The sequence below is a fragment of the Nyctereutes procyonoides genome, unplaced genomic scaffold (assembly GCF_905146905.1).
Source record: "Nyctereutes procyonoides isolate TBG_1078 unplaced genomic scaffold, NYPRO_anot_genome, whole genome shotgun sequence".
Classification (NCBI taxonomy): domain Eukaryota; kingdom Metazoa; phylum Chordata; class Mammalia; order Carnivora; family Canidae; genus Nyctereutes; species Nyctereutes procyonoides.
In genome coordinates, this window is record NW_026575043.1 from 46,295,361 (window position 1) to 46,321,552 (window position 26,192).

Below are 26,192 nucleotides of genomic sequence, written 5' to 3' on the forward strand. Positions count from 1 at the left end.
GGTGCATATCTCCTGTAGGTAAAGGAGGACTTATATCATTGGAAAAAGTAAATTTTGATTTCTACCTTATCTAGTATACAGAAATAAGCTTCAAGAGGATTAAAGTCACTTGGAGTCAATTAAAAGCTTAACTGTATAGGAAAAGACCCATAAACTTGACTCTATTAAAATTTTGAAGATCTTTATGTAAATAAGGAAAGATGAGCCCCGGATAGGGAGAATCTGTATCAATGCCTATTACCAGAAAGGGATTACAACTAGATTATCTAAAGAGCACTAATAAATCAATTAGAAAAAAAAAAAAAACAAGCAAAGGTATAAAAAATATGGGCAGGAGTTATCAACAGCAGGAAATTAGCAAAAAAGGAAACTCACATGGTCAATAAACATATTCAAAGGTTCTCACCTTACAATAATCAGTGAAGTACAGATCAATACACAATACAATTTCATATCCAGCAGATGGATAAACATTAAAATATTTGACAAAACTAAGTATTGGCAAGTATATGGAGCAAAGCAGTTCTTACATCTTCTTACTTAGACTGTAAAGGGTTTTGAAAAATGAGAGAGCAATTTGATAATACTGAGTAAACTTGAAGCTTCACAAACCCTCTGACCCAGTGAGTCTACTCCTAGGTACTCACCTGGTGAGACTCTCATCTGTTTATAAGAAGGAACCATCAGAATGCTCATTACAGGGGCATCTGGTGGCTCAGTTGGTTAAATACCTGACTTTAGCTCAGGTTGTGATCTCAGGGTCCTGGGATGGAACCCATCAGGCTCCCTGCTCAGCATGGAATCTGTCCAACTCTGCCTTCCCTCTGCTCTTTCTCTCTCTCTCTCAAATAAATAAAATCTTTAAAAAAAAAGTGCTCATTACAGCCTTATCGTTAGTAGTGTAGTATTGGAAGCAGCTTAAATGTTCCTTGAAAGGGCAGCCTGGGTGGTTCAGTGGTTTAGCGCTGCCTTCGGCCCAGGGTGTGATCCTGGAATCCTGGAATCGAGTCCCATGTCGGGCTCCTTGCATGGAACCTGCTTCTCCCTCTGCCTGTGTCTGTGCCTCTCTCTCTCTCTCAATCTGTGTCTCTCATGAATAAATAAATAAAATCTTTTAAAAAAATGTTCCTTAAAAAGTGTTATGAATAAGTAAGTTGTGATCTGTTCATACAATGGAAACTGAATAGCAGAGAAAATGAACTAGAGTTAAATTTCTCAATATGTACAAATCTCTCAAACATACGGGGGAGCCAAAGGGGCAAGGTGTAGAAAGGTGTGTCCAGTGCGAGACCATTTATTTAAAGTTTAAGTTCTGCAGGAGCACCTGGCTGGCTCAATTGGAAGAACACATGACTGTTGGTCTCAGGGTTGTGGATTCAAGCCCCATGTGAGGTGTAGAGACATGATTTAGACTTAATTTTTTTAAGATTTTATTTTATTTTTTTTTTTTTAAGATTTTATTTTTAAGTAATCTCTACACCCTACATAGGGCTTGAACCCACAACCCTGAGATCAGGAGTTGCATGTTTTTCTGACTGAGCCAGCCAGGCGCCCCCACATGTTTAAAATGTATGCACATATAATGAAAAATGTAAAAACATGCACAGGACTTGTAGACACTATATTCAGGACAATGGTTTATCTGGTGTCGGGGAGGGAGGGGTACACCAGGGGCTTCAGTTGCATTTTTCTTATTCCTTTAAAAAATTCAAAAGCAACGATGGAGAAATTATGATTTGACAAAACCACACGATAAGTGCTTGGGTATTTATTATCCTGCATGTTTTTCTGTGTGCTTTGAATTGTTCATGATTTTAAAAAAGAAAGAAAGAACTAGAAAATGTGCCTCCCAAATGAGGACTTCAGGTTTTCTCTTTCTTTCCCCATCCCTAGGCTCTCTTTAAATTGTGGGGCACCCCGGACAAATACCCCAAAGACATCCTGACCTACACAGAGCTGGTGCTGGACCCTCAGGGTCAGCTAGTGGAGATGAACCGTCTCCCTGGAGGGAACGAGGTAAGAATGCTCCAGAGCCCCACCCCTGGCTGGAGTTACCCTTTCCAAAAATGTACCCCTGAAGACATAAATGGTTTTACTTGTGCATCTGTCCTCTTGGCAGGTGGGCATGGTGGCCTTCAAAATGAGATTCAAGACCCCAGAGTATCCAGAAGGGCGGAACGTGATTGTCATCAGCAATGACATCACATTCCGCATTGGATCCTTTGGCATGGGCGAAGACCTCCTGTACTTGCGGGCGTCGGAGATGGCCCGGGCAGAGGGTATCCCCAAAATCTACCTTGCAGCCAACAGTGGGGCCTGTATTGGCCTTGCAGAGGAGATCAAGCACATATTCCAAGTGGCTTGGGTGGACCCAGGAGACCCCCACAAAGTACGTCTCGGAGCCAGCATGGTGGGGTGATGCACCCCTGGGAGGGGACAGTGCCCACAAGAGGCTGGAAAGAATCTCAGTGCTCTTTGTATATCAAGCACAGATACCTGTACAGTGCATAAAAGGCATATAGTCTTAAAAATTTCACGGGAGGGAGTGGCAGTTAGGGAAAAAATGTCTAAAAAGGTACCTTTTTAGGAGATTAATAATGAAGAGATTTTTAAAATTTTTTTAAATTTTTATTGGAGTTCAATTTGCCAACATATAGCATAACACCCAGTGCTCATCCTGCCAAGTGCCCCCCTCAGTGCCTATCACCCAGTTACCCCAACTCCCCGCCCACTTCCCCTTCCACTACCCCTTGTTCATTTCCCAGAGTTAGGAGTCTCTCATGTTTTGTCACCCCCACTGATATTTTCACTCATTTTCTCCTTTCCCTTTATTCCCTTTCACTAATTTTTATATTCCCCAAATGAATGAGACCATATAATGTTTGTCCTTTTCCGATTGACTTATTTCATTCAGCACAATACCCTCCAGGTCCCTCCACATCGAAGCAAATAGTGGGTATTTGTCGTTTCTAATGGCTGAGGAATATTCCATTTTATACATAGACCACATCTTCTTTATCCATTCATGAAGAGATGTTTATAAACACTGAGCATCCCCTGGATGCAGTATACACTGAGGATTCAAAGGTGAATAAGATGTATTCCCTGGCCTCAGAGAATTCTTAGAAATCATCTGGGAGATGCAGAGACACTGGCCACAATAAAATGTACAATTGGGGCACTTGGGTGGCTCAGTCCATTAAGCATCTGCCTTCAGCTCAGGTCATGACCCCAAGGTCCTGGGATCCAGCCCCACATCAGGCTCCCTGCTCAGGGATGAATAAAATCTTTTAAAATATAAAAACAGGGAATCCCTGGGTGGCGCAGCAGTTTGGCGCCTGCCTTTGGCCCAGGGCGCGATCCTGGAGACCCGGGATCGAATCCCACGTCAGGCTCCCGGTGCATGGAGCCTGCTTCTCCCTCTGCCTGTGTCTCTGCCTCTCTCTCTCTCTGTATGACTATCGTAAATAAATAAATAAATAAAAATTATAAAATATAAAAACACACAAGAGAAAAGCACACATTTTGTGATGTGAAAATGCAGAGGACAGTTATTATTTGCAACCAGAGCATGCATTCTCTTTTTTTTTCATTTTTTTAACCCTTTATTTTTTTAATTATTTTTTTTAAATAATAAATTTATTTTTTATTGGTGTTCAATTTACCAACATAGAGAAGAACACCCAGTGCTCATCCCATCAAGTGCCCCCCTCAGTGCCCGTCACCCATTCACTCCCACCCCCCGCCCTCCTCCCCTTCCATCACCCTTAGTTCATTTCCCAGTTACGAGTCTTTATGTTCTGTCTCCCCCTCTGATATTTCCCACACATTTCTTCTCCATTCCCTTTTATTCCCTTTCACTATTATTTATATTCCCCAAATGAATGAGAACATACAATGTTTGTCCTTCTCCGATTGACTTACTTCATTCAGCATAATACCCTCCAGTTCCATCCACGTTGAAGCAAATGGTGGGTATTTGTCGTTTCTAATGGCTGAGTAATATTCCATTGTATACATAAACCACATTCTTCTTTATCCATTCATCTTTCGATGGACACCGAGGCTCCTTCCACAGTTTGCCTACTGTGGACATTGCTGCAAACATCGGGGTGCAGGTGTCCCGGCATTTCATTGCATCTGAATCTTGCATGCATTCTCAAAGTAGTGATATTGTCCTGCCAAAGGGAGCAGAAATCATTCTTTTCATGTAAAATCATATATACATTTGTACACACACATGTATGTGCACATATACGTATGCCTACATACACATATAAACTTTATAATAAAATTTCATGGAAGGAGCTGGCAATAAGGGGGAAAAAGAACAGATGCCTTAGGGAAACAGGGATGAAAAGGTGATTCGGGAACTGATTTAGAGCAGGAAAAACAGGAGGTTGTGGGTAAGGGTAAGTGGAAAGTGCTATGCACTAATCAGACCTTCAGTTTATAGCTATTATTAATATGGGATTAACGTCAGACACATTAACTGTGCTGTTAACACATTGTTAACTTGTTATTAACATCTGCCCCTACAGTGTTAACAGTTTTTTAAAAAACAGTGGCTGTCTAATGCAGGAAACTGGATTCATAACCTCACTGGAGTATATATATATATTTTTAAGGGATTTAAATACTTGTACCTGACCCCCAAAGACTACACTACAATCAGCTCCCTGAACTCTGTCCATTGTAAACACATTGAGGAAGATGGAGAATCCAGGTAAGTAATTTATCTGATAGCTCCTTCATTTGGCCTGTGATCCATTTCAGCTACTAATGGAAGTCCTTGTCTTTGCCTCGGGGCTCATGGGTGATACTTTCAAATGTGATGGTGATGTTTGTACAGTGGGACCCTGAGCCTTCCAGACACTGATGACTAACACCTGGGGCTTTCTTCAGGGTGAGCCCATCCTTGCCACCCCTAAATGAGTCGTGGCTTTCACAAACATAGTACCTCACACAGAAAGAATTAGACTGGATTCTCATGACGTCCCTGGAACAGCAGGCTCACATTTATGATCAAATTAGCGAAGCTGACACAGCAGTGATTTGGCAAGCTGCGAAGGTGTGGGCAGGGCGAGGGTCTGCTCTGTGAGGAGGTCCAAAGCTACCAGCTCTCTTTTCTAGGGAATGTTGTGGGTTGTTTTTTTTTTTTTTTAAGTTGACAAAATCAGAATTTCCCAGGCTAGGTTTTCTGGGATATTAGTTGGTGATATGTTGGGGTGGTGGTGGTGGGTGGTGGTGGTGAAAAACCATTTCCATAGTCAAGTAAGTTGAGAAACTCTGGGTTTAAAATGGAATCTAGGGAATCCCTGGGTGGCTCAGCGGTTTAGTGCCTGCCTTCGACCCAGGGCAGGATCCTGGAGTCCCAGGATCGAGTCCCACATCAGGCTCCCTGCATGGAGCCTGCTTCTCCCTCTGCATGTGTCTCTGCCTCTCTCTGTGTGTGTCTCTCATGAATAAAGAAATAAAATCTTAAAAAAATAAAATGGGATCTAACAAGCATCTTTACTGCAGACCTTGTCAGAACATTTAATGGGGGTTAGGCTGTACAGTGTCTCACACTTCTCTGGCCATTGAATCTCAACTGATTGATTGTGAATTAAGCAGCTTTCCCCATCTCTCTGTAGACCAAACTCTATTCTAGATTGTTTATGGAGGCATGTAGGGTAGGGGTGACATTTTATTAGGACAGCCTCCAAATAGGCAGAAATTTTTGGTTGAAAGGGTGATTATTGATGCTGCACTTGCCCTTCTAGAAACTTCAGGTCCAGTTTTGAGGGTCTTAGACCCCTGCTTTCATTTCACCTCTGGCTGCTTTATCACCTCCTATTCCCTCACCTTGCTTGTCCCTCCTGCCCTGGGTCCTGAGGAAGTGCATCAGCCTTGAATTTTTCTGGGCTAGAGCTCAATCTTGAACCTGTTTTTGGTTCCTGAAGGTATGTCATCATGGATATCATCGGGAAGGACAGTGGTGTGGGCATGGAGAATCTCAGGGGCTCTGGCATGATTGCGGGGGAGTCCTCCCTGGCTTACGAAGAAATTGTCACCATCAGCTTGGTGAGTCTCCTATTTTATCTCCTTTTCCTTTTCCTTTTCAATTTTCTCTTATAAAATCTTAAAAACTGTCACAGAAGTAAAGAGCCTCATGTGGTCATCATGCAGCTCCAGTGATTACCAACATGTAGCCATTCCTGTGTCTTCAATCCCTCTGCTCTCCTATTTGGGGGTATATATATATTTTTTAATTTTTATTTATTTATGATAGTCACACATAGAGAGAGAGGCAGAGACACAGGCAGAGGGAGAAGCAGGCTCCATGCACCGGGAGCCCGATGTGGGATTCGATCCCGGGTCTCCAGGATCGCGCCCAGGGCCAAAGGCAGGTGCCAAACCGCTGCGCCACCCAGGGATCCCCTGGGGGTATATATTTTTTAAAGATGTATTTATTTATTTGAGAGAGAGAGAGTAAGCAGTGGGGTAGTAGGGGCAGAGGGAGAAGGAGAGAGAAACTCAAGCAGACTCTGCGCTAAGCACCAAGCCAGATGTGGGGGTTGATCTCATGACTGTGAGATCATGACCTGTGCCAGAACCAAGAGTCGGAAACTTAACTGGCTGCACCACCCAAGCACCCCTATTTGGAGATATTTTAAAGCAAGGCCTCTGTCCTGTCTTACCATCTGTGGATGCCCCAGTGTGGATCTTTACTAGATAAAGACTCCCACACGCACTACTTTTTTACTGAATCATAATGCTATTATTACACCCATCAACATCAATGGCAATGCTTCAATATCCTTGAAACCTGGTTCACAGTTTTAACAACTATCTGGAAATATATCTTTTTATAGTTGATGTGTTTGAGTCATGGTCGAATCTCTTCTTATTTAAAAGGTATAAATATTTACATTAATAACGAAGCAGCAGAAAAAGAAATCAAGGAATGGATCCCAATTGCAATTGTACCCAAAACAATAAGATAACTAGGAATAAACTTAACTCAAGAGATTAAAGATCTATACTCTGGAAACTATGCAGTGCTTATGAAAGAAATTAAAGAGGACACAAAGAAATGGAAAAGCATTCCATGCTTATGGATTGGAAGAACAAACATTATTAAAATGTCTATACTACTCAAAGCAATCTACACAGTTAATGCAATCCCTATCAAAGTACCACCAGCATTTTTCACGGAACTGGAACACACAATCCCAAAATCTGTATGGAACCACAAAAGACCACTGAATAGCCAAGGCAATTCTGAAAAAAAAAAAAAAATTGGAGGCATTATGATTCCAGATTTCAAGCTATATTATAAAGCTGTAGTTGTCAAGACAGCATGGTAGTGGCACAAAAACAGGCACAGTGATCAGTGGAACAGAAGAGAGAACCCAGAAATGAACCCACAAGTGTATGGTCAACTAATCTTTGACAAAGCAGGAAAGAATATCCAATGGAAAAAAGACTATCTCTTGAACAAACGTTATTGGGAAAACTAGACAGCAACATGCAGAAGAATGAAACTAGACCACTTCCTTATACTGTACACAAAAATAAATTCAAAATGGATGAAAGACCTAATGTGAGACAGGAATCCATCAAAATCCTAGAGGGGAACACAGTAGCAGCCTCTTTGACATTGGCCGTAGCAACTTTTTACTAGACGTGTCACCAGCGGCAACGGAAACAAAAGGAAAAATGAACTATTGGGACTTAAGCAAGATAAAAAGCTTCTGCGGGCAGCCCCAGTGGCACAGTGGTTTAGCGCTGCCTGCAGCCCGGGGTGTGATCTTGGAGACCCGGGATCGAGTTCCATGTCGGGCTCCCTGCATGGAGCCTGCTTCTCTCTCTGCCTGTGTCTCTGCCTCTCTTTCGCTCTCTCTGAATAAATAAATAAATAAATCTTTAAAAAAAAAAAAAAGAGCTTCTGCAAAAGGAAGAAAACAATCAACAAAACTAAAAGGCAGCCTATAGAATGGGAGAAGATATTTGCAAATGATGTTATCTGGTAAAAGGGTATCCAAAATCTATAAAGAACTTATCAAATTCAATACCCAAAGAAAACAAATAATCCAGATAAGAAATGGGCAGAAGACACGAATAAACAATTTTCCAAAGAAGACATCAAGATCGCCAACAGACATAAGAAAAGATCCTCAATATCACTTACCATTAGGGAAATGCATATGCATTTTTGATAACAAAACTATAATGAGATATCACCTCACACTTGTCAGAATGTCTAAAATTAACACAAGAAACAACAGGTGTTGGTGAGGATGTGGAGAAAGGGAAACCCTCTTGCATTGTTGGTGGAAATGCAAACTGGTGCAGCCACTCTTGAGAACAGTATGGAGGTTCCTCAAAAAGTTATAAGTAGAACTACCCTATGATCCAGCAATTGCACTATTGGGTATTTACTCAAAGGTACAAAAAATACATATTTGAAGGGGCACATGCAATCTGATGTGTATAGCAGCATTATCAACAATAGCCAAACTGTGGAAAGAGCCCAGATGTCCATCAACTGATGAATGGATAAAGAAGATTGGTATATTTATCAGTAGAATATTACTCAGCCATCAAAAAGAATGAAATCATGCCATTTGGAATGATGTGGATGGAGCTAGAGTATATTATGCTAAGTAAAATAAGTCAGAGACAAATACCTTATGATCTCACTCGTGTCATTTAAGAAAGAAAACAGATGAACATATGGGAAGGGGAAAAGAAAAAAAGGAGAGAGGGAAACAAACCATAAGAGGCTCTTAATGATGGAGAACAAACAGTGTTGATGGAGGGAAGTGGGCGGGGGATGGGCTACATGGGTGATGATTATGAAGGACGGTACATTTACGTTGAGCACCGGGCGTTGTATGTAAGTAGTGAATCACTGAACTCTACGTCAGAAACCAATATTGCACTGTATGTTAACTAACTAGAATTTAAATTTTTTAAAAAAGGTGCTGAGTATTTAGGAGCATTTTTATCTGATTTTAATTGGTACTAAAGGAATATCTCCCCACTCCCTTCCTTGGCCTTTTCAGAAATATTTGCTGTTTCTAGTAGTACTACTACCCTTTCATGGTAGACTGTCATTTGAGACTATCTTTACATTCAGTGTTGGATCTTCAATTTCTGAGGTGGAAAATGCTGGCCATGGTTGTCTTCCTTAGGCTTGTTTTCTAGATATCATTTATATAAATTTCATAATAAAAAATAAACCTTTAGGTATATCTTTCTTTTTATACGTTATATACATATTTTTATATATTCCAAAAACATGTTTATTTTAATATCTATAAACATACATACCTTTTTATATATTCTAAAATGTTTCATCTGAATCATATATAATTATATAGGTGTTATATATAACTATATGTATCATATATATATAATTTTGAAATAGTAGGAGAGTGGAGAGAGGTCCTCAGCCCCCTCACTCAGCTTCCCTCATGACAGTATCCTATGTAACCATGGCACATTATCAAAACCAGGACATTGACATTGGCACAGTGCCTTGACCTTGGTATACACCTTACTCAGATTTCACCAGTCTTGCACTGGCTCCTAGATATCCTCTGGTTGTGTGTGAGGCTACCATGGCTCAGAAGAGCAACATATAAGAACCATGCCTTGGGGGTGCCTAGGGCTAAGCATCTGTCTTCGGCTCAGGTCATGATCTCAGGGTCCTGGAATCAAGTCCCACGTGGGGCTCCTTACTCAGTGGGGTGTCTGCTTCTCCTTTTCCTTCTGCTTTCCTCTCCCCCTGCTTATGCTCACTCTCTCTCTCTCTCTCAAATGAATGAATGAATGAATGAATAAATAAATCCTTTAAAAAAAAAAACAGCTATGCATTGGATGAAGCAAGAACCAGAACATTCCATGTCTGTCTGTCTGTCCTCAGAACACTCTTCTTGTTAACCACGTTCTTTCTGGAAGCCATGGTCAGGTAAGATCAAAGAACTGGCTTGTCCTTGTCCTGTTTGGTCACCAGTCAAGTTGCCAGCAGCCAAGCTATAGTTTCCATGTGTGCCCAGTGGGTTCCTGGCCTGTCCCCTGCTGTGGGGAGCGTGGCACGCCTGCTTCATGAATTCAGAAGGTCTCCTATCTCCACAGGTGACCTGCCGAGCTGTGGGGATTGGGGCCTACTTGGTGAGGCTGGGCCAGCGAGTGATCCAGGTGGAAAATTCTCACATCATCCTGACGGGAGCAACTGCTCTCAACAAGGTGACCAAGGACCACCCTAGGTAGGGTGGCAGGGTTGGGGGGGGGAGTTGAGGGGCGGGGGATCATGGGCTCATTTTAACATCTCACTGTCCCCTGATGGGGGATTTTTCTCAGCATGAAACCAGTATCATTTCTACTGGCGTAGGAACTGTTTTTTTTTTTTTTTCAATTTGCACTTATCTGGGTTTCTTATGGGCCAAAAACATTTTTTAAAAAATAGGCTTTTGTGGTAGCACTCTCTTGTGTACAGACATTTAAATTTTTTAATAATGATTAACTTGGCATTACATATTGCAGAAAACTGGAAAGAGACCCTCTCAAAAGTAATTTTGTTCCTACTAAAATTTTGGTGTATTTCTTTCTCATATTCTGACTCCTGGTGAATGTAGTTTGGTATTCTGTTTTCACCATGTTAAAACATATCCCGCATGACTATAAAGCCTCTGTTATACAATGTCTGATAAAATCCCAGTGAAATTCTCAAAGTCTGGTCCCTGAACCAGCAGCATCCCAGGAACTCGTTAGGAATGCAGATTCTCAGGCCTCGTTGCCAACCTGCCAACTCCGAAACACTAGGCAGGGTTTTGTTTTTTTGAGAAGACCAAAGTAATCGGTAGGATCGCTGGTGCTCAGAACTGGGCTTCATATTGGAATTACCTAGAAGTTTAAGGAAAAAGTACAGCTGCTGCGTCCCAGCCCCAAAGATTCTGCTGTAATTGATCTGGGTGCAGCCTGGGCAGCGGGATTTTTGAAAGCTCCCAGGTAATTGTAGTGTGTAGCCCTGGTGGAGGACCACCGAGGAAGATGATTTCCAAACAGATGGAAGGGGCCTGAGCGGGGGGAGCCCTTGCTGACTGCGCCATGTCAAAGCAGGTCCTGGGCAGAGAGGTTTACACCTCCAACAACCAGCTGGGCGGTGTGCAGATCATGCATTACAATGGCGTCTCCCACATCACCGTGCCAGATGACTTCGAGGGCGTTTATACCATCCTGGACTGGCTGTCCTACATGCCGAAGGTGCAGTATCCCCCTCTGCAGCGTCGGGTCTGGAAGACTGTTACCAGGTTCACTTGCTGGGTAACATGGCCATTTGGGAAACAGGGAGTGCCTCACTGTAGCTGGGGTTGATTTTCCTTTACTCCTCCCTCCTTCCCTCTCGGACACCCAGCCCTGTACTGGCTGTTCTTTGCTTTTTTTTTTTTTTTTTTTTTTAATGCCCATTATAAGGAATGCTGATCCTTTGGAAAGGGATGTCATTGCCTCTCATCAAAAGAGGTAACACTGAACAGTAGAGAATCTTGGAGCTTTGCAGACAGGCTGGATTTGATTCCTGGCTCCCTCCTTGCTAGCAGTGAGACCTTGGGACATTCTCTTAATCTTTCTGAGCCTCAGTTTCCTCATCTGTGAATTGGGAATCACAAAAGCCTCCACCCCAGGGTGTTTCCATGGTGATTCAGTGCAATGATGAGAACCGGCTGTCTTGGCAGGTCCTCACCAAATGCTACTTATACTGGTGAGGACTGGCTAGTTAGGCTGGGCTCTGCTACGTAACCAGGCATAATCATGGTCAGAGGAGAGACACAGATAGCAGGCATCACCGACAAGCACCGGAGACTAGGTTGGTTTCCTTTTCTAGGATAATCACAGCCCAGTCCCCATCATCACGCCCACGGACCCCATTGACAGAGAAGTTGGATTCTTCCCAACCAAGACTCCCTATGACCCCCGGTGGCTGCTTGCAGGAAGGCCTCACCCGAGTAAGTTCTAAAGTGCTTTGCTTGAATCTTGGCTCTTGGGTTTCTTTTCTGCATCTGGGATGAAGGAACACTCAGGGTGGAAGTACTGATCCTTGGTCATGGATCCCAGAGGGGTACACCTGACATCAGATGTGGTGAGAGTGGAAGAATTGGGATTTTTTTTTTTCCTCTATGCTTTTCTTGAGCTGCTAACCAAGAAGAGGTGGAAACAGCCTCCGATTTCTGGGGCCTGGTAGATGGAAGGGAAGTGCAACGGGAGGCATGGCCTGTCTCCCCACACTGCCCCATGGTTAGAGGTGAAAAATGCAGACCTCAGAGCCTCCGACTCCCCCTCTCTCCCTCTTTTTGCCTCTATTTGGCTAACCCTTGCTAAAGTAGCCCTCCATGGGTTTACCCAGGACAGTCGACCTGGCCTCTTCTACATGCTCACACACATAGAGATGTGCACACTCACATGTGCATACACGTTCTCTCTGTCCCTCCCTGAGAGGGGCTGGCTTGTCTCTGGGCAGTATACAGTTACATTCTGGGCAGCCAGGACAGCACAGGAAAGCTGAGCTACCCCCATGACCATAAACCCCAGTCTAGAATTTCAGATGCTGCCACCTTTAGAGAACGGCCTGTCCAGCCAATCCAGCTGTGGGGTGCGGAATAGGGGATCCCCTACAGGATGGTGCTGGGATGGGGTGGGGCAGGGCTGTGGCCCAGGAAGGCCCGTGGCTGGCTTGCCACTCTTAGGTTTCTCTTGGGCTTCCTTGCCTGTGAGCACTGAGGGGCCTGGCTTCATTTTGATTATCAAATATTCAACTGGTTTCTGACCATTGTCTCCATATAGGAGGTAGGTTGCTTTGCGTTGAGGCACGCAGCTTCCCTCCCTGGCAGCTTACAACCCTCGTGTCGCCTGGCTTCTTTCTCCTTGTGCAGACCACGTGATGGACACGTGGTGTGCATTCCTGTCACTGCTTCCTCTCCTGGGATGGCTGCAGCTGACGTCATCACATCCTCCCTCCTCCACTCCCCTCCTCTTTCAGTCTCTTCCCTGTCTCTGTCTCAAGTCTCTGTCTCACTCTCCCTCTTTTGGAAATTGAAGATGTCCCCAGCCCAGTTAAGTGTGAGGCTGCAGCCTGCACATTGAAGATGAGGCTTCCGAGGCAGGTGGTCCCTTCCCCAGATCCCACCTTTTGAAGGTGTCCCGTCAACTCTCTTTGCCTCCTGGGCTGATCCTTGAGATTAGGATCTTCATGTGCTTGGCATTGACGGGAGCTGATATAGTTAGATGTTCCAAGTGAGCTGATTCCTGACTTGGCATATTTTCTGCAGCCAGGTTTTTTTGGTTTTTTTTTTTAGTTTTTTAATATTGTGTTTTGTTTTTTAATGGGATTGGGATCTGTATGGTTTTTAGGAGAAACAGGTGTTTGGGCTGTCAAAGGCCAGTTTATCTGTCCCACCAGGCAGACCCTGGGGATCCTCATCAACCCAATCCAACCCTTTGGCCTGGGCCTCTGTCCTCTTGTCCACAGCTCTGAAGGGATCCTGGCAGAGTGGATTCTTTGACTATGGCAGTTTCAAGGAAATCATGGCACCTTGGGCCCAGACTGTGGTGACAGGACGAGCAAGGTAACTTTGAGGATGGGGCGGGCTGCACTCACCTGGCCTCCCCCAGCATTGGGACTTCCAGACACTAGACCATGAGTCCTTTTCTTTCAGATGACCCCCAAGAGCACTTTCCTTTTGACCTCAGGATTTTCTGAAACAAAAAATCTGGGGAATAGTTTTCTGGATGATGACTTTCTTCATAAAGTCTAGATCTTTCTGTGGCCTTAGTAGGCATCTCAGCCAACTTACTCCTGGGAGTCAGCACCCTCGCCCCTAGTGTCTAGCCCTGAGGCAGGGCTCCCTAGCCAAGGGGACCATGGGCCCCCTTTGGGAATCAGAAGATAGCTCTTGGTGCTCCCACCAGCTAACTGCACAGACACTCCAAACTATGAATTCCATTTCAGGAGGACCATGGTCAGGAATCCCCTTGTCTACACAGCTGGTGGATGGCTTAAATGCTTGGATGCTTCCAGAGCTGAGCAGCTCACTCATCAGTGGTGTAGTCCTCATTTTTTTAGACATGTCCCACTCCCTGTAAGATCCTTCCCTGTGTGGAGCCCAAAACAGTGTCCTTATAATTTACCATTCAGATTCCTGGTATGATGTAGTTGCTACACGTTCTGGCTCTGGAGTTAGATCTGAGGTCAAGCCCAGCCCTGTCACTCACCTTCTTTGAGCCTTTGCATCTTCATCTGCAAGATGGGGATGATAATCCTACCCTCCGAGGACTGTTTGTGATGATGTATGTTAAGCACTTACAATATCATAAATGCGGGGGCCTGAGTGGCTCGGTTGGGGAAGCATCCAGCTCTTGATCTCAGGGTTGTGAGTTTGAGTTCTGTGTTAGGCTCCATGCCAGACATAGAACCTATTTAAAAAAAAAAAAATCATAAGTGCTCCATAAGTGGTAGTGGTTGCTAGTACTCTCTTTGTGGTTGCTATTATTTCTCTCCTGGGCCATAAATAAGTATTAAAATACTAAGCCTAGAATTAACAGCTACTCCTCTGTGTTTTATTTTAAAACATTTTTTTAAAACCTAAAACGAGATTTGCTCCCCCTTCCATGTGGAGGTTTTTCATTTACTTAAAGGCTTTCCTTCCTCCTGCCTCTAGGGTCATTGAGAGCGTAAACAAGAGTAACCCAGGGATGCACCCGGCAGAGGGCCACTGGTAGCAAGTGGTGATAGTCCCTGATGTCATGGAATCCCCTGAATGGAAGCTCTTTCCAGCTCAATATCCCTTTCCAAATATGCCTTGGTGCCTACACCTCCTCCGTCCCACATGGTAGCCGCTGGCCGAGTATGGTCATTAAAACATAAAATGAATTGAAAGAGGAAAACAGATCCTCTTCCTCTGTTGCCACATTTCAAGTGCTCAGCATCACAGAAAGTTCTAGGGGACAGCGCTGCTCCAGTCCCTGCCCTGGCCTGACCATCCCCATCACCATAGCAGCGGTTGTCCCAAGAAGGGCACCAATAGCAGCGCTCTAGCCCGCCAGCTCATGAGGCGGCTCTTACTGCTTTGCTAAGAGCAGCTTCTTTGCCTTCCAATGAAATAACCTGTCAGAGTAAAAACCGTGGTCTCCTCCACATGCCCCCATCCCCGCCATTAGTGCCCATGTATCCAGGATGCCCACAGAGTGTCAGCTTGGGCTGGGTGGACTCATCTACCTCTGAATCCATGGGGGGGGGGTCACCTGGCTTACCCAGGCTGGCTTACTCATGCTCGGCCTTGCAGGCTAGGGGGGATCCCTGTTGGAGTGATCGCTGTGGAGACGCGGACCGTGGAGGTGGTGGTGCCTGCGGACCCTGCCAACCTGGATTCAGAGGCCAAGGTGAGGGGGCTGGGAATTTGGGACTGCTGTGGCTTAGCCAATAAGAGTGGGTCCTGGGTGGTCACATGCCAGAGCCTTGGGGAGCCCTGGGACCTGAGGGTGCATTTCTCCAGCACCGTTTCTGTGGGATGCATAAATGTCCCACCCTATCTTCTTCAGAGAGTGACACGTCCCTGGGGAATCCTTCCTGACTTCCGCCTCGGTCCCTGTCACTGCTTCTAAGGTGTGCCGTGGCACAGACTGAGAGGAGCTCAGGAGGCGGAGGGTAGGTCATAGGACTCAACATGGCCCGGACTAGCTTGGCATCCTTTTGAGCCTGAAAATGAAGCAAAAGGAAACTCTGAGGGCTGCAGTGTGAGAAACAGGCAGGGCCCCTAGCAAACGAGCTTCGGGCCCTCCCTGTGAGCACTGGCTCTGGTGTGGGTACCAACACAGACCAGACTGCCTGCCCTCTAGGGTGTGGCTCAGGCAACTGTCCCCATCTTACCCAGGGGAGTCTGATCCAGGTCGCTCTGTATTCCAGATAATCCAGCAGGCAGGCCAGGTGTGGCTCCCAGACTCAGCCTATAAGACAGCCCAGGCCATCAAGGATTTCAACCGAGAGAGGTTGCCCCTGATTATCTTTGCCAACTGGAGAGGGTTCTCTGGTGGCATGAAAGGTAAGGCTGCCTCTCCTCTATATATCCCAGAGCGGAGATGGGGTGGGGGGACACGACCAGCACCCAGGATGGGGAAGCCCCCTCCAGGGGGTGCTGCAGTTCTACTCTGTATGGCCCCATCATCCTCTTAGCTGAGACGCCCCCTCCCACAGTCCTGAGGATGGGAGCAGTTCAGGTAACATCTTCCCATTTTACAGATGAGGAACTGAGGGTTCCGAATGTGACTGGCCAGAGATCATGCCATGAGGGGCAGGGCAGGGAAGGCAGCCCTGGGAGCTTTTACACCCATGAAAGGACTAAGGTGATGACCAACCCAAGAGGTCTGAGGTCAGGATTTGACGAGCTGATCACTGGTGCATGGTGTTAGTTAGCTCTTGGTGTGATGATGGCCAATTTTATCATTGCAATATAACCATGTAAAGGGCCTGGTACTTGGAGGGCCACATCTTGGTAGAAAATAAGGGTCATACTGTGTGTGAGCAGGAGGCAAGGACATGGGTAAGGTGTCTGTGTGCTAGAAATGGCAGGATCAGGAGGGGGTGCTATCACCGGCCAGGGCATCCCAGAGTCAGAGCTGGAAGGAATCCCCAGGAGGGCACTACACCTCCTTTTACAGATGGGAACGCTGAGGCCCAGGGAGGGAGAGTGATGTGTCTGAGGTCACATGGACAGTCAGGGTGACGTCTGAACCTAGGCCCACGCCTGACTCCCAGCCCAGTGCTCTTTCTGTGGTGCCACCAAGCATCCCAGCTGAACACACCTTCTCAGGTTCCCAAGGATGAGGAGGGCTGTGGACTTGGTGTGTGGACAGATGTTAGGGCCTGAAGCCTTCTTGCCAGGTGACTGCTTTGCTTTTCAGATATGTATGACCAGATGCTGAAGTTCGGAGCCTACATTGTAGACAGCCTCAGACAGTACAAACAGCCCATCCTGATCTACATCCCACCCTATGCAGAGCTCCGGGGGGGCTCCTGGGTGGTCGTGGACTCCTCCATCAACCCCTTGTACATAGAAACGTATGCAGACAAGGAGAGCAGGTGGGTGCATCACTTCCTCCACCTGGCTGAACCTTTGCTTGTTCTCACCTCCTAGTCCTGAGGCCCCATCACCTTTGAGCCTCTGGCCAGGAATTGCAAGGTCATTCTGAGTTTCTCTTTCCCCTTTTTCTGTTTCTTTAAGATTTTTTGTATTTATTTGAGAGAGAGCAAGAGAGAGAGCAGGAGTAGGGGGAAAGGGTACAGGGAGAGGGAGGAGCAGGCTCCCCACTGAGAGGGAGCCAGTCCCATTTGGGACTCAATCCCAGGATCCTGAGATCATGACCTAGGCTGAAGGCAGACGCTTAACTGACTGAGCCACCCAGGCACCTGGTATTCTGAGTTTCTGAAGGATGGAGAGCCTCTAGTTTTACCAATCTGAAACTAGCATCCAGTGCTCAAGTAGATTTTCACAGAAGAGGGGCACCTGGGTAGCTCATGTAGTTACACATCTGCCTTTGGCTCAGGTCCTGAACCCAGAATCCTGGGATTGAGCCCCATATTGGGCTCCCTGCTCAGCACAGAATGTGTTTCTCTTTTTCCCTCTTACCCCTCCATCCACTTGTGCGAGCTCTCTCTCTCTCTCTCTCTCAAATAAATAAATAAATCTTAAAAAAAAATTGTCTCAGAGTTAGTGGCTGGAGCCAGAGGCAGCAGAACTATTGTTTGTACTTTCATGACTTATACTCACCTGCTTCCCAAGGAAGTTTGCAATAAAAAAGTAAGGAAAGACAGAAAGCACCTGAGCTTCCTGACCACCAGGATAAAAAGGGAAATACAACAGTTATCTAATTCTCACTAGACTCTGATTCTCTCCCAGAGCTATGAGTTCCTGTAGGGGCTGTGCTTTATTTGATTTTATAACCCAGGGCCTAGCACCATGCCTACCTGCTAGGGGGTGGTTGGAAAATAGTGGCTGAACCAATGACAGAAATGATACTTGGGTGAGAGGATAGCAGTTCTTCAGAGGAGAGAAAACCTTGGTGGTATTTAAGGAGGAATTCATCCCAGGAACGTTTATAGAAAGAATAATGACAGTAATACTTACCACACAGTGTTTGAGTGACTTAGGACGTAAAGACCTCAGGAGTAATTCTGCCCAAGATAGAGGCTTCCTCTTCCTGTGACATTCATGCATTCCTTCATTCAAGATTTATTGAGTACAAACTCTATGCCAGGCATTATGGTAGACATTGTGATGTGGTGCAAATGAGCCACGCCTGTCTGCCTTCAGTGCACCTAGACCATCACCGGGGGCTGTTGAGGTCAGGCCTCCAGGAAGACTCAGGACACAGGCAGCTTCCAGTGGGGTCAATCATGAACTTTTCACTCTGGCCACCAGGAAGCTCAAAGCTCCATAGAGTATTCCTCGGGGCTTCCAAGCTATCAAAAGAGGATGGGGATGGGCAGTCTGAGGGGTGAGTGAGAGGGTTGAAATAGGAGGCCAGCTCATACTAGATCATGCTGGCCCCTTCATTGTGACTCTGTGAGCTTTAAGGGGATCAGCAACAGTATCGTGGCCTGAGGAGAACAGACATTAGAAAAGTCACAAAGGACTGAGGCTGAAGAGCAGGAAGGCTAGGCTGTTTTGGAGAAAGTCATATGTGCTCAGAGCTGAAGGGGCCTCCCAGGGTTCAGAAAACTTGAATTAAAGAAGTTGGCTCAGCCCCTCATTTTATGGCTATAGAAGCAGATGACCAGAGAGTCCCCTCTGACTTGCCTGAGGTCACAAAGTGAGTCCATGAAAGAGCTAAGAACTCATACCCAGATTTCCTGGCTCTTCTGACTCCACCCCCACATCTCCTGGCTATGGCTTATTGGGGAACATCTCATAGACCTTGCCTCTTCTTTTTTCAGGGCAAATATTCTGGAGCCAGAGGGCACAGTGGAGATTAAGTACCGAAAGAAAGATCTGATAAAGACTATGAGAAGGATCGACCCAGTTTGCAAGAAACTCATGGAAGGGCTAGGTAAGAGGGTTAGAATGCATCATCTCTCAGAGGGCAAGAGAGGCCCAGCCTGCTCCACCATTGGAGGTTTCTAGTATGGTGAAAACAGTGAAATGTACCAAAACACAGCTACAAAAATGGTGAGATATTTTCAAAGTGTTTTCATATAGCAAAGTCAATGCCTTAAAAAAAAAAAAAACTCTTTAATGCCTTAGTGTATTTATTTCTCAACACACACAAAATATAAAAATGGAAGTATTTGGGGCTGATGAAGAAGATCAGAATTTTCACAGCAAAACATCCCTTTAGAATTTTCCATCCAGTTAAAATATTTTACCAGTTTTGTTTGAGCTGATAGCTTTGTTTCACTTGCAACCTTAGATATAATTCTCTTAAAAGTCCATATTGGGGGTGCCTGGGTGGCTCAGGCAGTTCAGCGTCTGACTCTTGATTTCGGCTCAGGTCATGATCTCAAGGTCATGAGATCAAGCCCCACATCATGTTCTGCTCTGACCGTGACACCTGCTTGACGTTGTCTCTCTCCTCTCCCTACCCCCTTACTCCCACTTGTGTGCTCTCTCTCTTAAAAAAAAAAAAAAGTCCATACTGGGTGGCAATATCTTTATAACTGTGCTCTTTACAAGAGATGTGTGTGATTTCTTAGGTTTGGTATCAGGGTAATGCTGATGAGTTAGGAAGTGTACTCTCCTGTTTTCTGAGTTTGAATTGGCATTATTTCTTTAAATCTTCGATAGATTTCTCTTTTTTTAAAGATTTTATTTATTTATTCATGAGAGACACACAGAGAGAGGCAGAAACATAGGTAGAGGGAGAAGCAGACTCCCTATGGGGAACCTAATGCAGGATTCGATCCCAGGACCCAGGGATCACAATCTGAGCCAAAGGCAGATGCTCAGCCATTGAGCCGCCCAGGTATCCCTGATAGGAGGTTTCTGGCTACAAATCCCCCTTTATTATATATAGGACTATTCAGGTTATCTGTTTCCTCTTGGCAGAGCTTCCCTGATTTGTATATTTCAAAGGATTTGTCTATTTCATCTAAGGTGTGAAGTTGGCAGAGTTGCTTATAATTTCCCCTCAGTATACTTTGCAACATGTATTAGAAATAGTAACTGATTGTATCCCATAAGGATAGTGGTGCTTTCTGAAAAGCAGGGGGGGCGGTGCACGTTCACGGTTGCATGCTGAGTACTGTCTTACCATCAGGAATGCATTTCTGGGATCGCAGGAGCAGCTCGATTTCGATTTGGGGTATGGTTGGGATTAAAGCACAGGTCTATGCCGCCAACCATGGTTTGTGCCCTTGCCCTCAGGAATGTCTGAGCTCTCCGACAAGGATCGCAAGGACCTGGAGGGCCAGTTGAAGGCCAGGGAGGACCTGCTGCTGCCCATCTACCACCAGGTGGCGGTGCAGTTCGCCAGCCTCCATGACAAGCCCATCTGCATGCTGGAGAAGGGTGTCATCTTTGTAAGAGCCTGCCACTGTGGGGCCACATGGTTTCCAAAGGAGGGGATCTGGGTGGGAATGCTACACATTAGAAGCACCTGTGGAGCTATTAAAAAACAAAAAATCCCAGGGCCCAGATGGTTCTCCAGACCAATTAAATCAGAGTATCAAAGGATAAGAGCCCAGCACACTATGGTTTCAAAGCCCCGGGAGATTCCAACAGGCAGCCAGGTTTGGGGACCATCAGTCTGACCTCTGACCTCTGTATGTGTCTATAACTGCTGGGCCAGATTTGGGACTGATGGGACCCAGATGAGACCTGTACTCACCCACTACCAACCCTAACAAGCCCCACCCCATTGTCCTGCCCCCATGAGGATGTCCTATAGTTACCTACCACCCTGTGTGTGGTGCTCCCCGTCCCCCCACCCACAGCCAGCCTAAGCCCTCTGTGCCTCTGGTCAGCCAGCATAGTGTTCTGGTGGGATCTCGGCTCTGCCCCCTACCCCCGACCCCTGGCAGGTTCCTTCACCTCCTACAAGCCCCAGCTGCCTGGTCTATAAAGTAGGAATGATCACAGAGCCTGTGCCCGGTGCAGGGCCCAGCCCCACATGGGGCCTTGCATCTCCTCCCTCCTTCTCGGAGGGCTCAGGCCTGAGGATTGTCTGCAGGACATCCTGGAGTGGAAGACTGCACGCACCTTCCTGTACTGGCGTCTGCGCCGCCTCCTGCTGGAGGACCAGGTCAAGCAGGAAATCCTGCAGGTCAGCAGTGAGCTGAGCCACGTGCATGTCCAGTCCATGCTGCGCCGGTGGTTTGTGGAGTCGGAGGGGGCCGTCAAGGTGAGCCCAGGGTGGAGAGGGGGATGGGGGCGTGAGGGGCCAGAGGCTAGCCTGCTCGGCGGTGGGGTCCCTCTGAGGCAGCCTCTCCTCCCTTCCCCAGGCCTACCTGTGGGACAACAACCAGATGGTGGTACAGTGGCTGGAACAACACTGGCAGACGGGGAACAGCCTGCGTTCCACCATCCATGAGAACATCAGGTGCTTGAAGCGAGACTCTGTCCTCAAGGCCATCAGACGGTGAGTGGCCACCCTGCCCACCAGCATATCCCTTGGACTTCTTGGCAAGTGCTGAAGCCAGGATTTACCTCCATCTGCCTGACTCCAGAGTGGCTGCATGGTCTCCGGGCCTTGGGCTGAGGTCCGCAGCTCAGAGCTGTATTCCTGGCTGGAATATGATAGGGAGACCCCCTCCAAGGTCACAGCCAGTGTACATTCATGAGAACCCAAGTTCTCAACTGCTAGACTGTAGGCTGCTGGCTCCCATTTGGTATTAGCCTTCCCAAAGGATTTGCTCACCCCATTCCAGTGGGCTTCCCTATGAGGTAGGTACTTGATCATGTGGGATCCTATTTGCGGAATGAACCTGAGGTGCAGAGAACATGCTGGCTGTCCAGTCACATGGCTGGAGGCTGATTGAGTCCACTGTCCTTTGAGGCGTTCTCATCCCTGGGTGGTCTTCTCTCCTGCCATGTGGGACCGTCTCCCCTATGGTGACCACAGCATGAAGAGGTTTGGAAGCTCTGGGTTGTCTGTCACTCACCCAGGAACATGACATGGCCCTGCACAGGAATTCTGGGGACTGTCCCGACCTAAGTGGCGGGAATGACCCCAACCCTTCTCTGCCCTCCCCCACAGCCTGGTTCAAGACAATCCTGAAGTGGCCGTGGACTGCATAGTGTACATGAGCCAGCACATCAGCCCAGCCGAGCGAGCCCAAGTCATTCACCTCCTGTCTACCATGGACAGTCCCGCCTCCACCTGACCCCTGCCCACTAGGCCACTTGCAGGACCACAGGCAAGAGAAACCATGTTGACCCGCCTACCGCAGGCCTTGGGGGTTTGCTTTAAAAAAAGACTTCTGAGCATTTCTGCAGGACTGCTGGCCTCCCACTCACTCTTGTCTCAATAAAAGGCTCAGGAGTGTCCCCTTCCAAACAGAAATAGCTTCCTCTCCATTGCTGGGAAGTTTGTGGTAGTGTCTCTTGAAACAACATGTTTTGCTGCATCACTGAATCAAAGTGAACCCAAAGACTCCAGTTTCCTTTTGCTTTCTGGTGCCTGGTGTGCGGGATACAGGTGTTCTTTTAGGCTTGTTTTGTATCAGATCATGGAATCTGTTATTTTTTTTTTTTTTTTACTCTGAGACCAACTCTTGATGGAAGCATCTTCTCTATTTCAGCAGAATAAATGGGCTGAGGAAAGAAGGACAGAGACAAGAAAAAAAAAAAACAAACCCAAACCCTATTTTTGTAACGATACTTACTTGGATACCATCAAGTCACCCAGGAAAGGGTATGAATGATTTTTTAAGAGAAGAAAATGATATATTGCTCCCCAGATGGCCAGGAATGTCTCATTGGTAGGCCATGCTTCGAGATTCTGTTTTTGAGAGAGGGAAGGTAAATGAGCAGAATGGTCTGACCATAAATTTCAGGACCTTGGAAAACAGCTTCCATGTGGCTCCTTGCCCTCCGCCTACCCCTTCCCTCCCCCTGCATGCACCCTGTGGCCAGGTTGGGAGTACAGAGGCAGCAGGGACACCATCACCAGGCTCACAGCCTAGCTGGCTGGTGAGGGTCACTGCTATGATTACCACTACGCTCCTTGGGGAGGCCTGTCTGCTGTCACTTCCTCACCTGGTGCCCTGATGTCTAATGGGGGGGATCCTGCCCAAAGGGGCAGAGCTGTTGGGGACTTAGCCACAAGGGCCCCACTGATTTGCTCAGGGAGACCTCTGTAACATGCCCACCAGCACTGGGCTCTGAAGGCTGCCCAGTGTCAGGGTCTGCTCTCCTTTTGGCCCCATCCCTCGGTCCTCAGGTGCCAGTAATGGGGCCAATTAGCCGCCTCCTACTACTGGGATGGGCAGTTTGTCTGAGGACACCAAATGTCATGCCTGGCCAGTTCAGAGGCTGGCGAGGATGCCCAGGGAAGCCCCCACAAGCCAGGATACTTGGGGATGCCTGAGTTGAAAAAAAAAAAAGTTTGGCTTAGCCAGTGACAGTCCTGCCAGAGGATGGTGTCACAGGGGCAGTGAGGGGTGGGAGGAAGATGAATGATCAGTTGTCCCATCCTGAGACCAGTTGGTGGGAGCAGAAATCCATGCTGCCTGGGGACCTGAATGTTGCCCTGTGCAAGAGGTGCCCTTGGCTTTGGAGGGAAAGATAAGTCGATAACTAGCTGCTACCCAGGAATGGTGGGGGTGGGGGCGAGCCTACCAGGAGATGTGTGGAATAAAGTATTTTTTAAAGGAAGCACTTTGGCCTTGACTTATTATCTGGACCAGAAAATGAAGGCCACCTCGCTGGGTGATTTCCCCGGAGCCCACCAGCCTCCTCTGTCGGCTGAGATCTTGAACAAGCCCCTATCCGAGGAACACAGAGCTCTGAGAGGAGTTTCTTTCCCAGAGGGCCACAGGTGGACTTAGTCATTTCGGCCTGATTTCACAAATGGGCACATGATACTGTCAGCCAGCTGATGATACTGAGGTCACCAGAGTGGCAATCAGCTGAAAGTCCTTTCCCTGACGAGCCTGGACAGAGGCCTCTGTGGGCAGCCTGGCTCCAACCCGGATGCTCAGAGTGATGGCACCTGGCTACATGTGGTGCCCTGACTTCATCCCATAGGATCCTCAGAACCCCTGAAGTGCAAGCTATACTCTGTCCTCACTTTGATTGCCAGGAAAACTCTAGCTCCAAGATGACCAGACTTGCCCAAGACCACATAGCTGGTAAGAGTTGGGGCCAGGCACTCAAGCTGAGTCAGACCCAACCTTGCTGGGCTTTTTGCTTGCCCAGAAATCCTGAACCTTTGCAAAGGTTATATCCTGAAACAGGAGGACATCATCTAGATGTGTCTGCACTCTTCTCCAACCAACATCTTTATTCAGATCCCCATCAAGACCCTGGCACCTCCTAGGCCAGGCCTCGGCTGGGGGCCAGCTCCACATTCACTGAAGTCTCTCCCTCCAGATCAGCAGAATCTAGAGCTCCCCTGCCCAAACCACTTGAACAAGTCCCCTGTCCTTGCACGTACAGCTTGTCTGCGTCATGAATGTGGGGTGCTGCCAAACTTGGCAACTTCTGCCTTGGTTTGCCTTCCCCACTATATTCTCCAGCTCTTTAAAGTCAGGTGGCCTTTTAACCCATTTTCCCCCTGCCACTTTATTATGAAAAGCCTCCAAATGCCAAAAAAAGTCATTCTCTCCCACAGACCCCCAATCATCCAGTACATGCTGCTACCCTTGACACTTTCTTATGTTTGTCCTTGCTTACCACCTCTTTCTCTGTGTGTCCATCCTTCTCTAGATCTATCAGTCCATTTCCTTATTTGGGCACATTGCAGAGTAAGTCGCAGATTTAGGATACTTCACTAGGGTTATTTTTGCATTTCAAATGCATTTTTTTTTTCTTTAAACCACGTCCTGAGCAAATCTGCCTGCAAGGGTGCGTTGAGAACAACAGAGGTGTGTTGAGGTGAGGCAGCCAGCCCTGTGGCCAGGGAGGATGTCTCCCGGTACATGGGCCTGTCTGTGCCAATCATTTTCATCAACTATTTATTGAGCACATGCTATGTGCCAAGCGCTATGTCAGGGGGGACAGCCATGGGCAAGACAACCCACTCACGGTCACGGGAGCTGATAGCCTGAGTCCCCAAAGGTAGAAATTTCAGATGGGTAACCATAGGGAACCCTCCCCATCACAACGAGTCAAGCAGTGTTAAATCCATGAATGCCCAGGGTCTGTTTTATTTTGGTGTCCTATTTCTTTCAGTGCTAGGTGCCCCTTTCAGGGTCACTGTGAGAGGAACTTAACAGAGAAGGGACCACAAGACCACAGCAAGGGTCCCAGATGACCACCAGGCACAGGAAAGGCTCCTGGGTACTCAGCTAGTGTGGGCAAACCTGTCTTCTTCTGGCCCACGCAGCCGATGCCCGGAGCCACACCAAGGCTCTCTGTCAGTAGGTTACACCCACAATGCCCTGCAGTTCACTTTCAGGTGAGCACAGACTGTTTCTCCTGCGAGAAATGCTCCTTCCCTTTTGACCTTTGCCTAGCTGACTCTTACTCATCCCTCAAAACCCAATTCAAATGGTGCTTCCTACAGACAGTGTTTTCCCTGACCACCATCCTGTAGTTTGGGAGCCCATTCTCTGTTTCCCTGTGATTCCACAGCTTCTGTGCTACCCCCTTTTTTTTTTTTTTATTCATGAGACACACACACACACAGAAAGGCAGAGACACAGGCAGAGGGAGAAGCAGGCTCCATGCCGATGTGGAACTCAATCCTGGGTCTCCAGGATCACACCCTGGGCTGAAGGCAGCGCTAAACCACTGAGCCACCCAGACTGCCCATTCTGTGCTACTCCTTTTGCATGATATATGAAATGTGGGTTTGAAAATGAAATATAGGGGTGCCTGGGTAGCTCAGTGGTTGAACATCTGCCTTTGGCTCAGGTCATGATCCTGGGGTCCTGGGATCCAGTCCCGCATCAGGCTCCTTGTGGGGAGCCTGCTTCTCCCTCTGCCTATGTCTCTGCCTCTCTCTCTCTCTCTCTCTCTCTCTGTGTGTGTCTCTCAAGAATAAATAAAATC

General features: G+C 47.0%; 1 protein-coding gene across 7 annotated transcripts in view; it reads left to right on the forward strand.

Moving 5' to 3' along the window:
- Positions 1-23,843, forward strand: part of ACACB (acetyl-CoA carboxylase beta) — a 129,665-nt gene extending 105,822 nt beyond the window's left edge. For all 7 annotated transcript variants that reach the window (XM_055322198.1, XM_055322200.1, XM_055322199.1 and 4 more), the window contains 16 exons: positions 1,894-2,016; positions 2,120-2,389; positions 4,629-4,726; positions 5,946-6,066; positions 10,129-10,239; positions 11,113-11,256; positions 11,876-11,996; positions 13,517-13,613; positions 15,330-15,426; positions 15,950-16,085; positions 16,945-17,122; positions 18,977-19,089; positions 20,403-20,557; positions 21,208-21,378; positions 21,479-21,615; positions 22,234-23,843. In XM_055322198.1, coding sequence (XP_055178173.1) covers positions 1,894-2,016; positions 2,120-2,389; positions 4,629-4,726; positions 5,946-6,066; positions 10,129-10,239; positions 11,113-11,256; positions 11,876-11,996; positions 13,517-13,613; positions 15,330-15,426; positions 15,950-16,085; positions 16,945-17,122; positions 18,977-19,089; positions 20,403-20,557; positions 21,208-21,378; positions 21,479-21,615; positions 22,234-22,360 — 2,199 coding nt within the window. In that variant the 3' untranslated portion in view covers positions 22,361-23,843. The remainder of the gene's footprint in view (positions 1-1,893; positions 2,017-2,119; positions 2,390-4,628; positions 4,727-5,945; positions 6,067-10,128; positions 10,240-11,112; positions 11,257-11,875; positions 11,997-13,516; positions 13,614-15,329; positions 15,427-15,949; positions 16,086-16,944; positions 17,123-18,976; positions 19,090-20,402; positions 20,558-21,207; positions 21,379-21,478; positions 21,616-22,233) is intronic.
- The last annotated feature ends 2,349 nt before the right edge of the window (positions 23,844-26,192 follow it).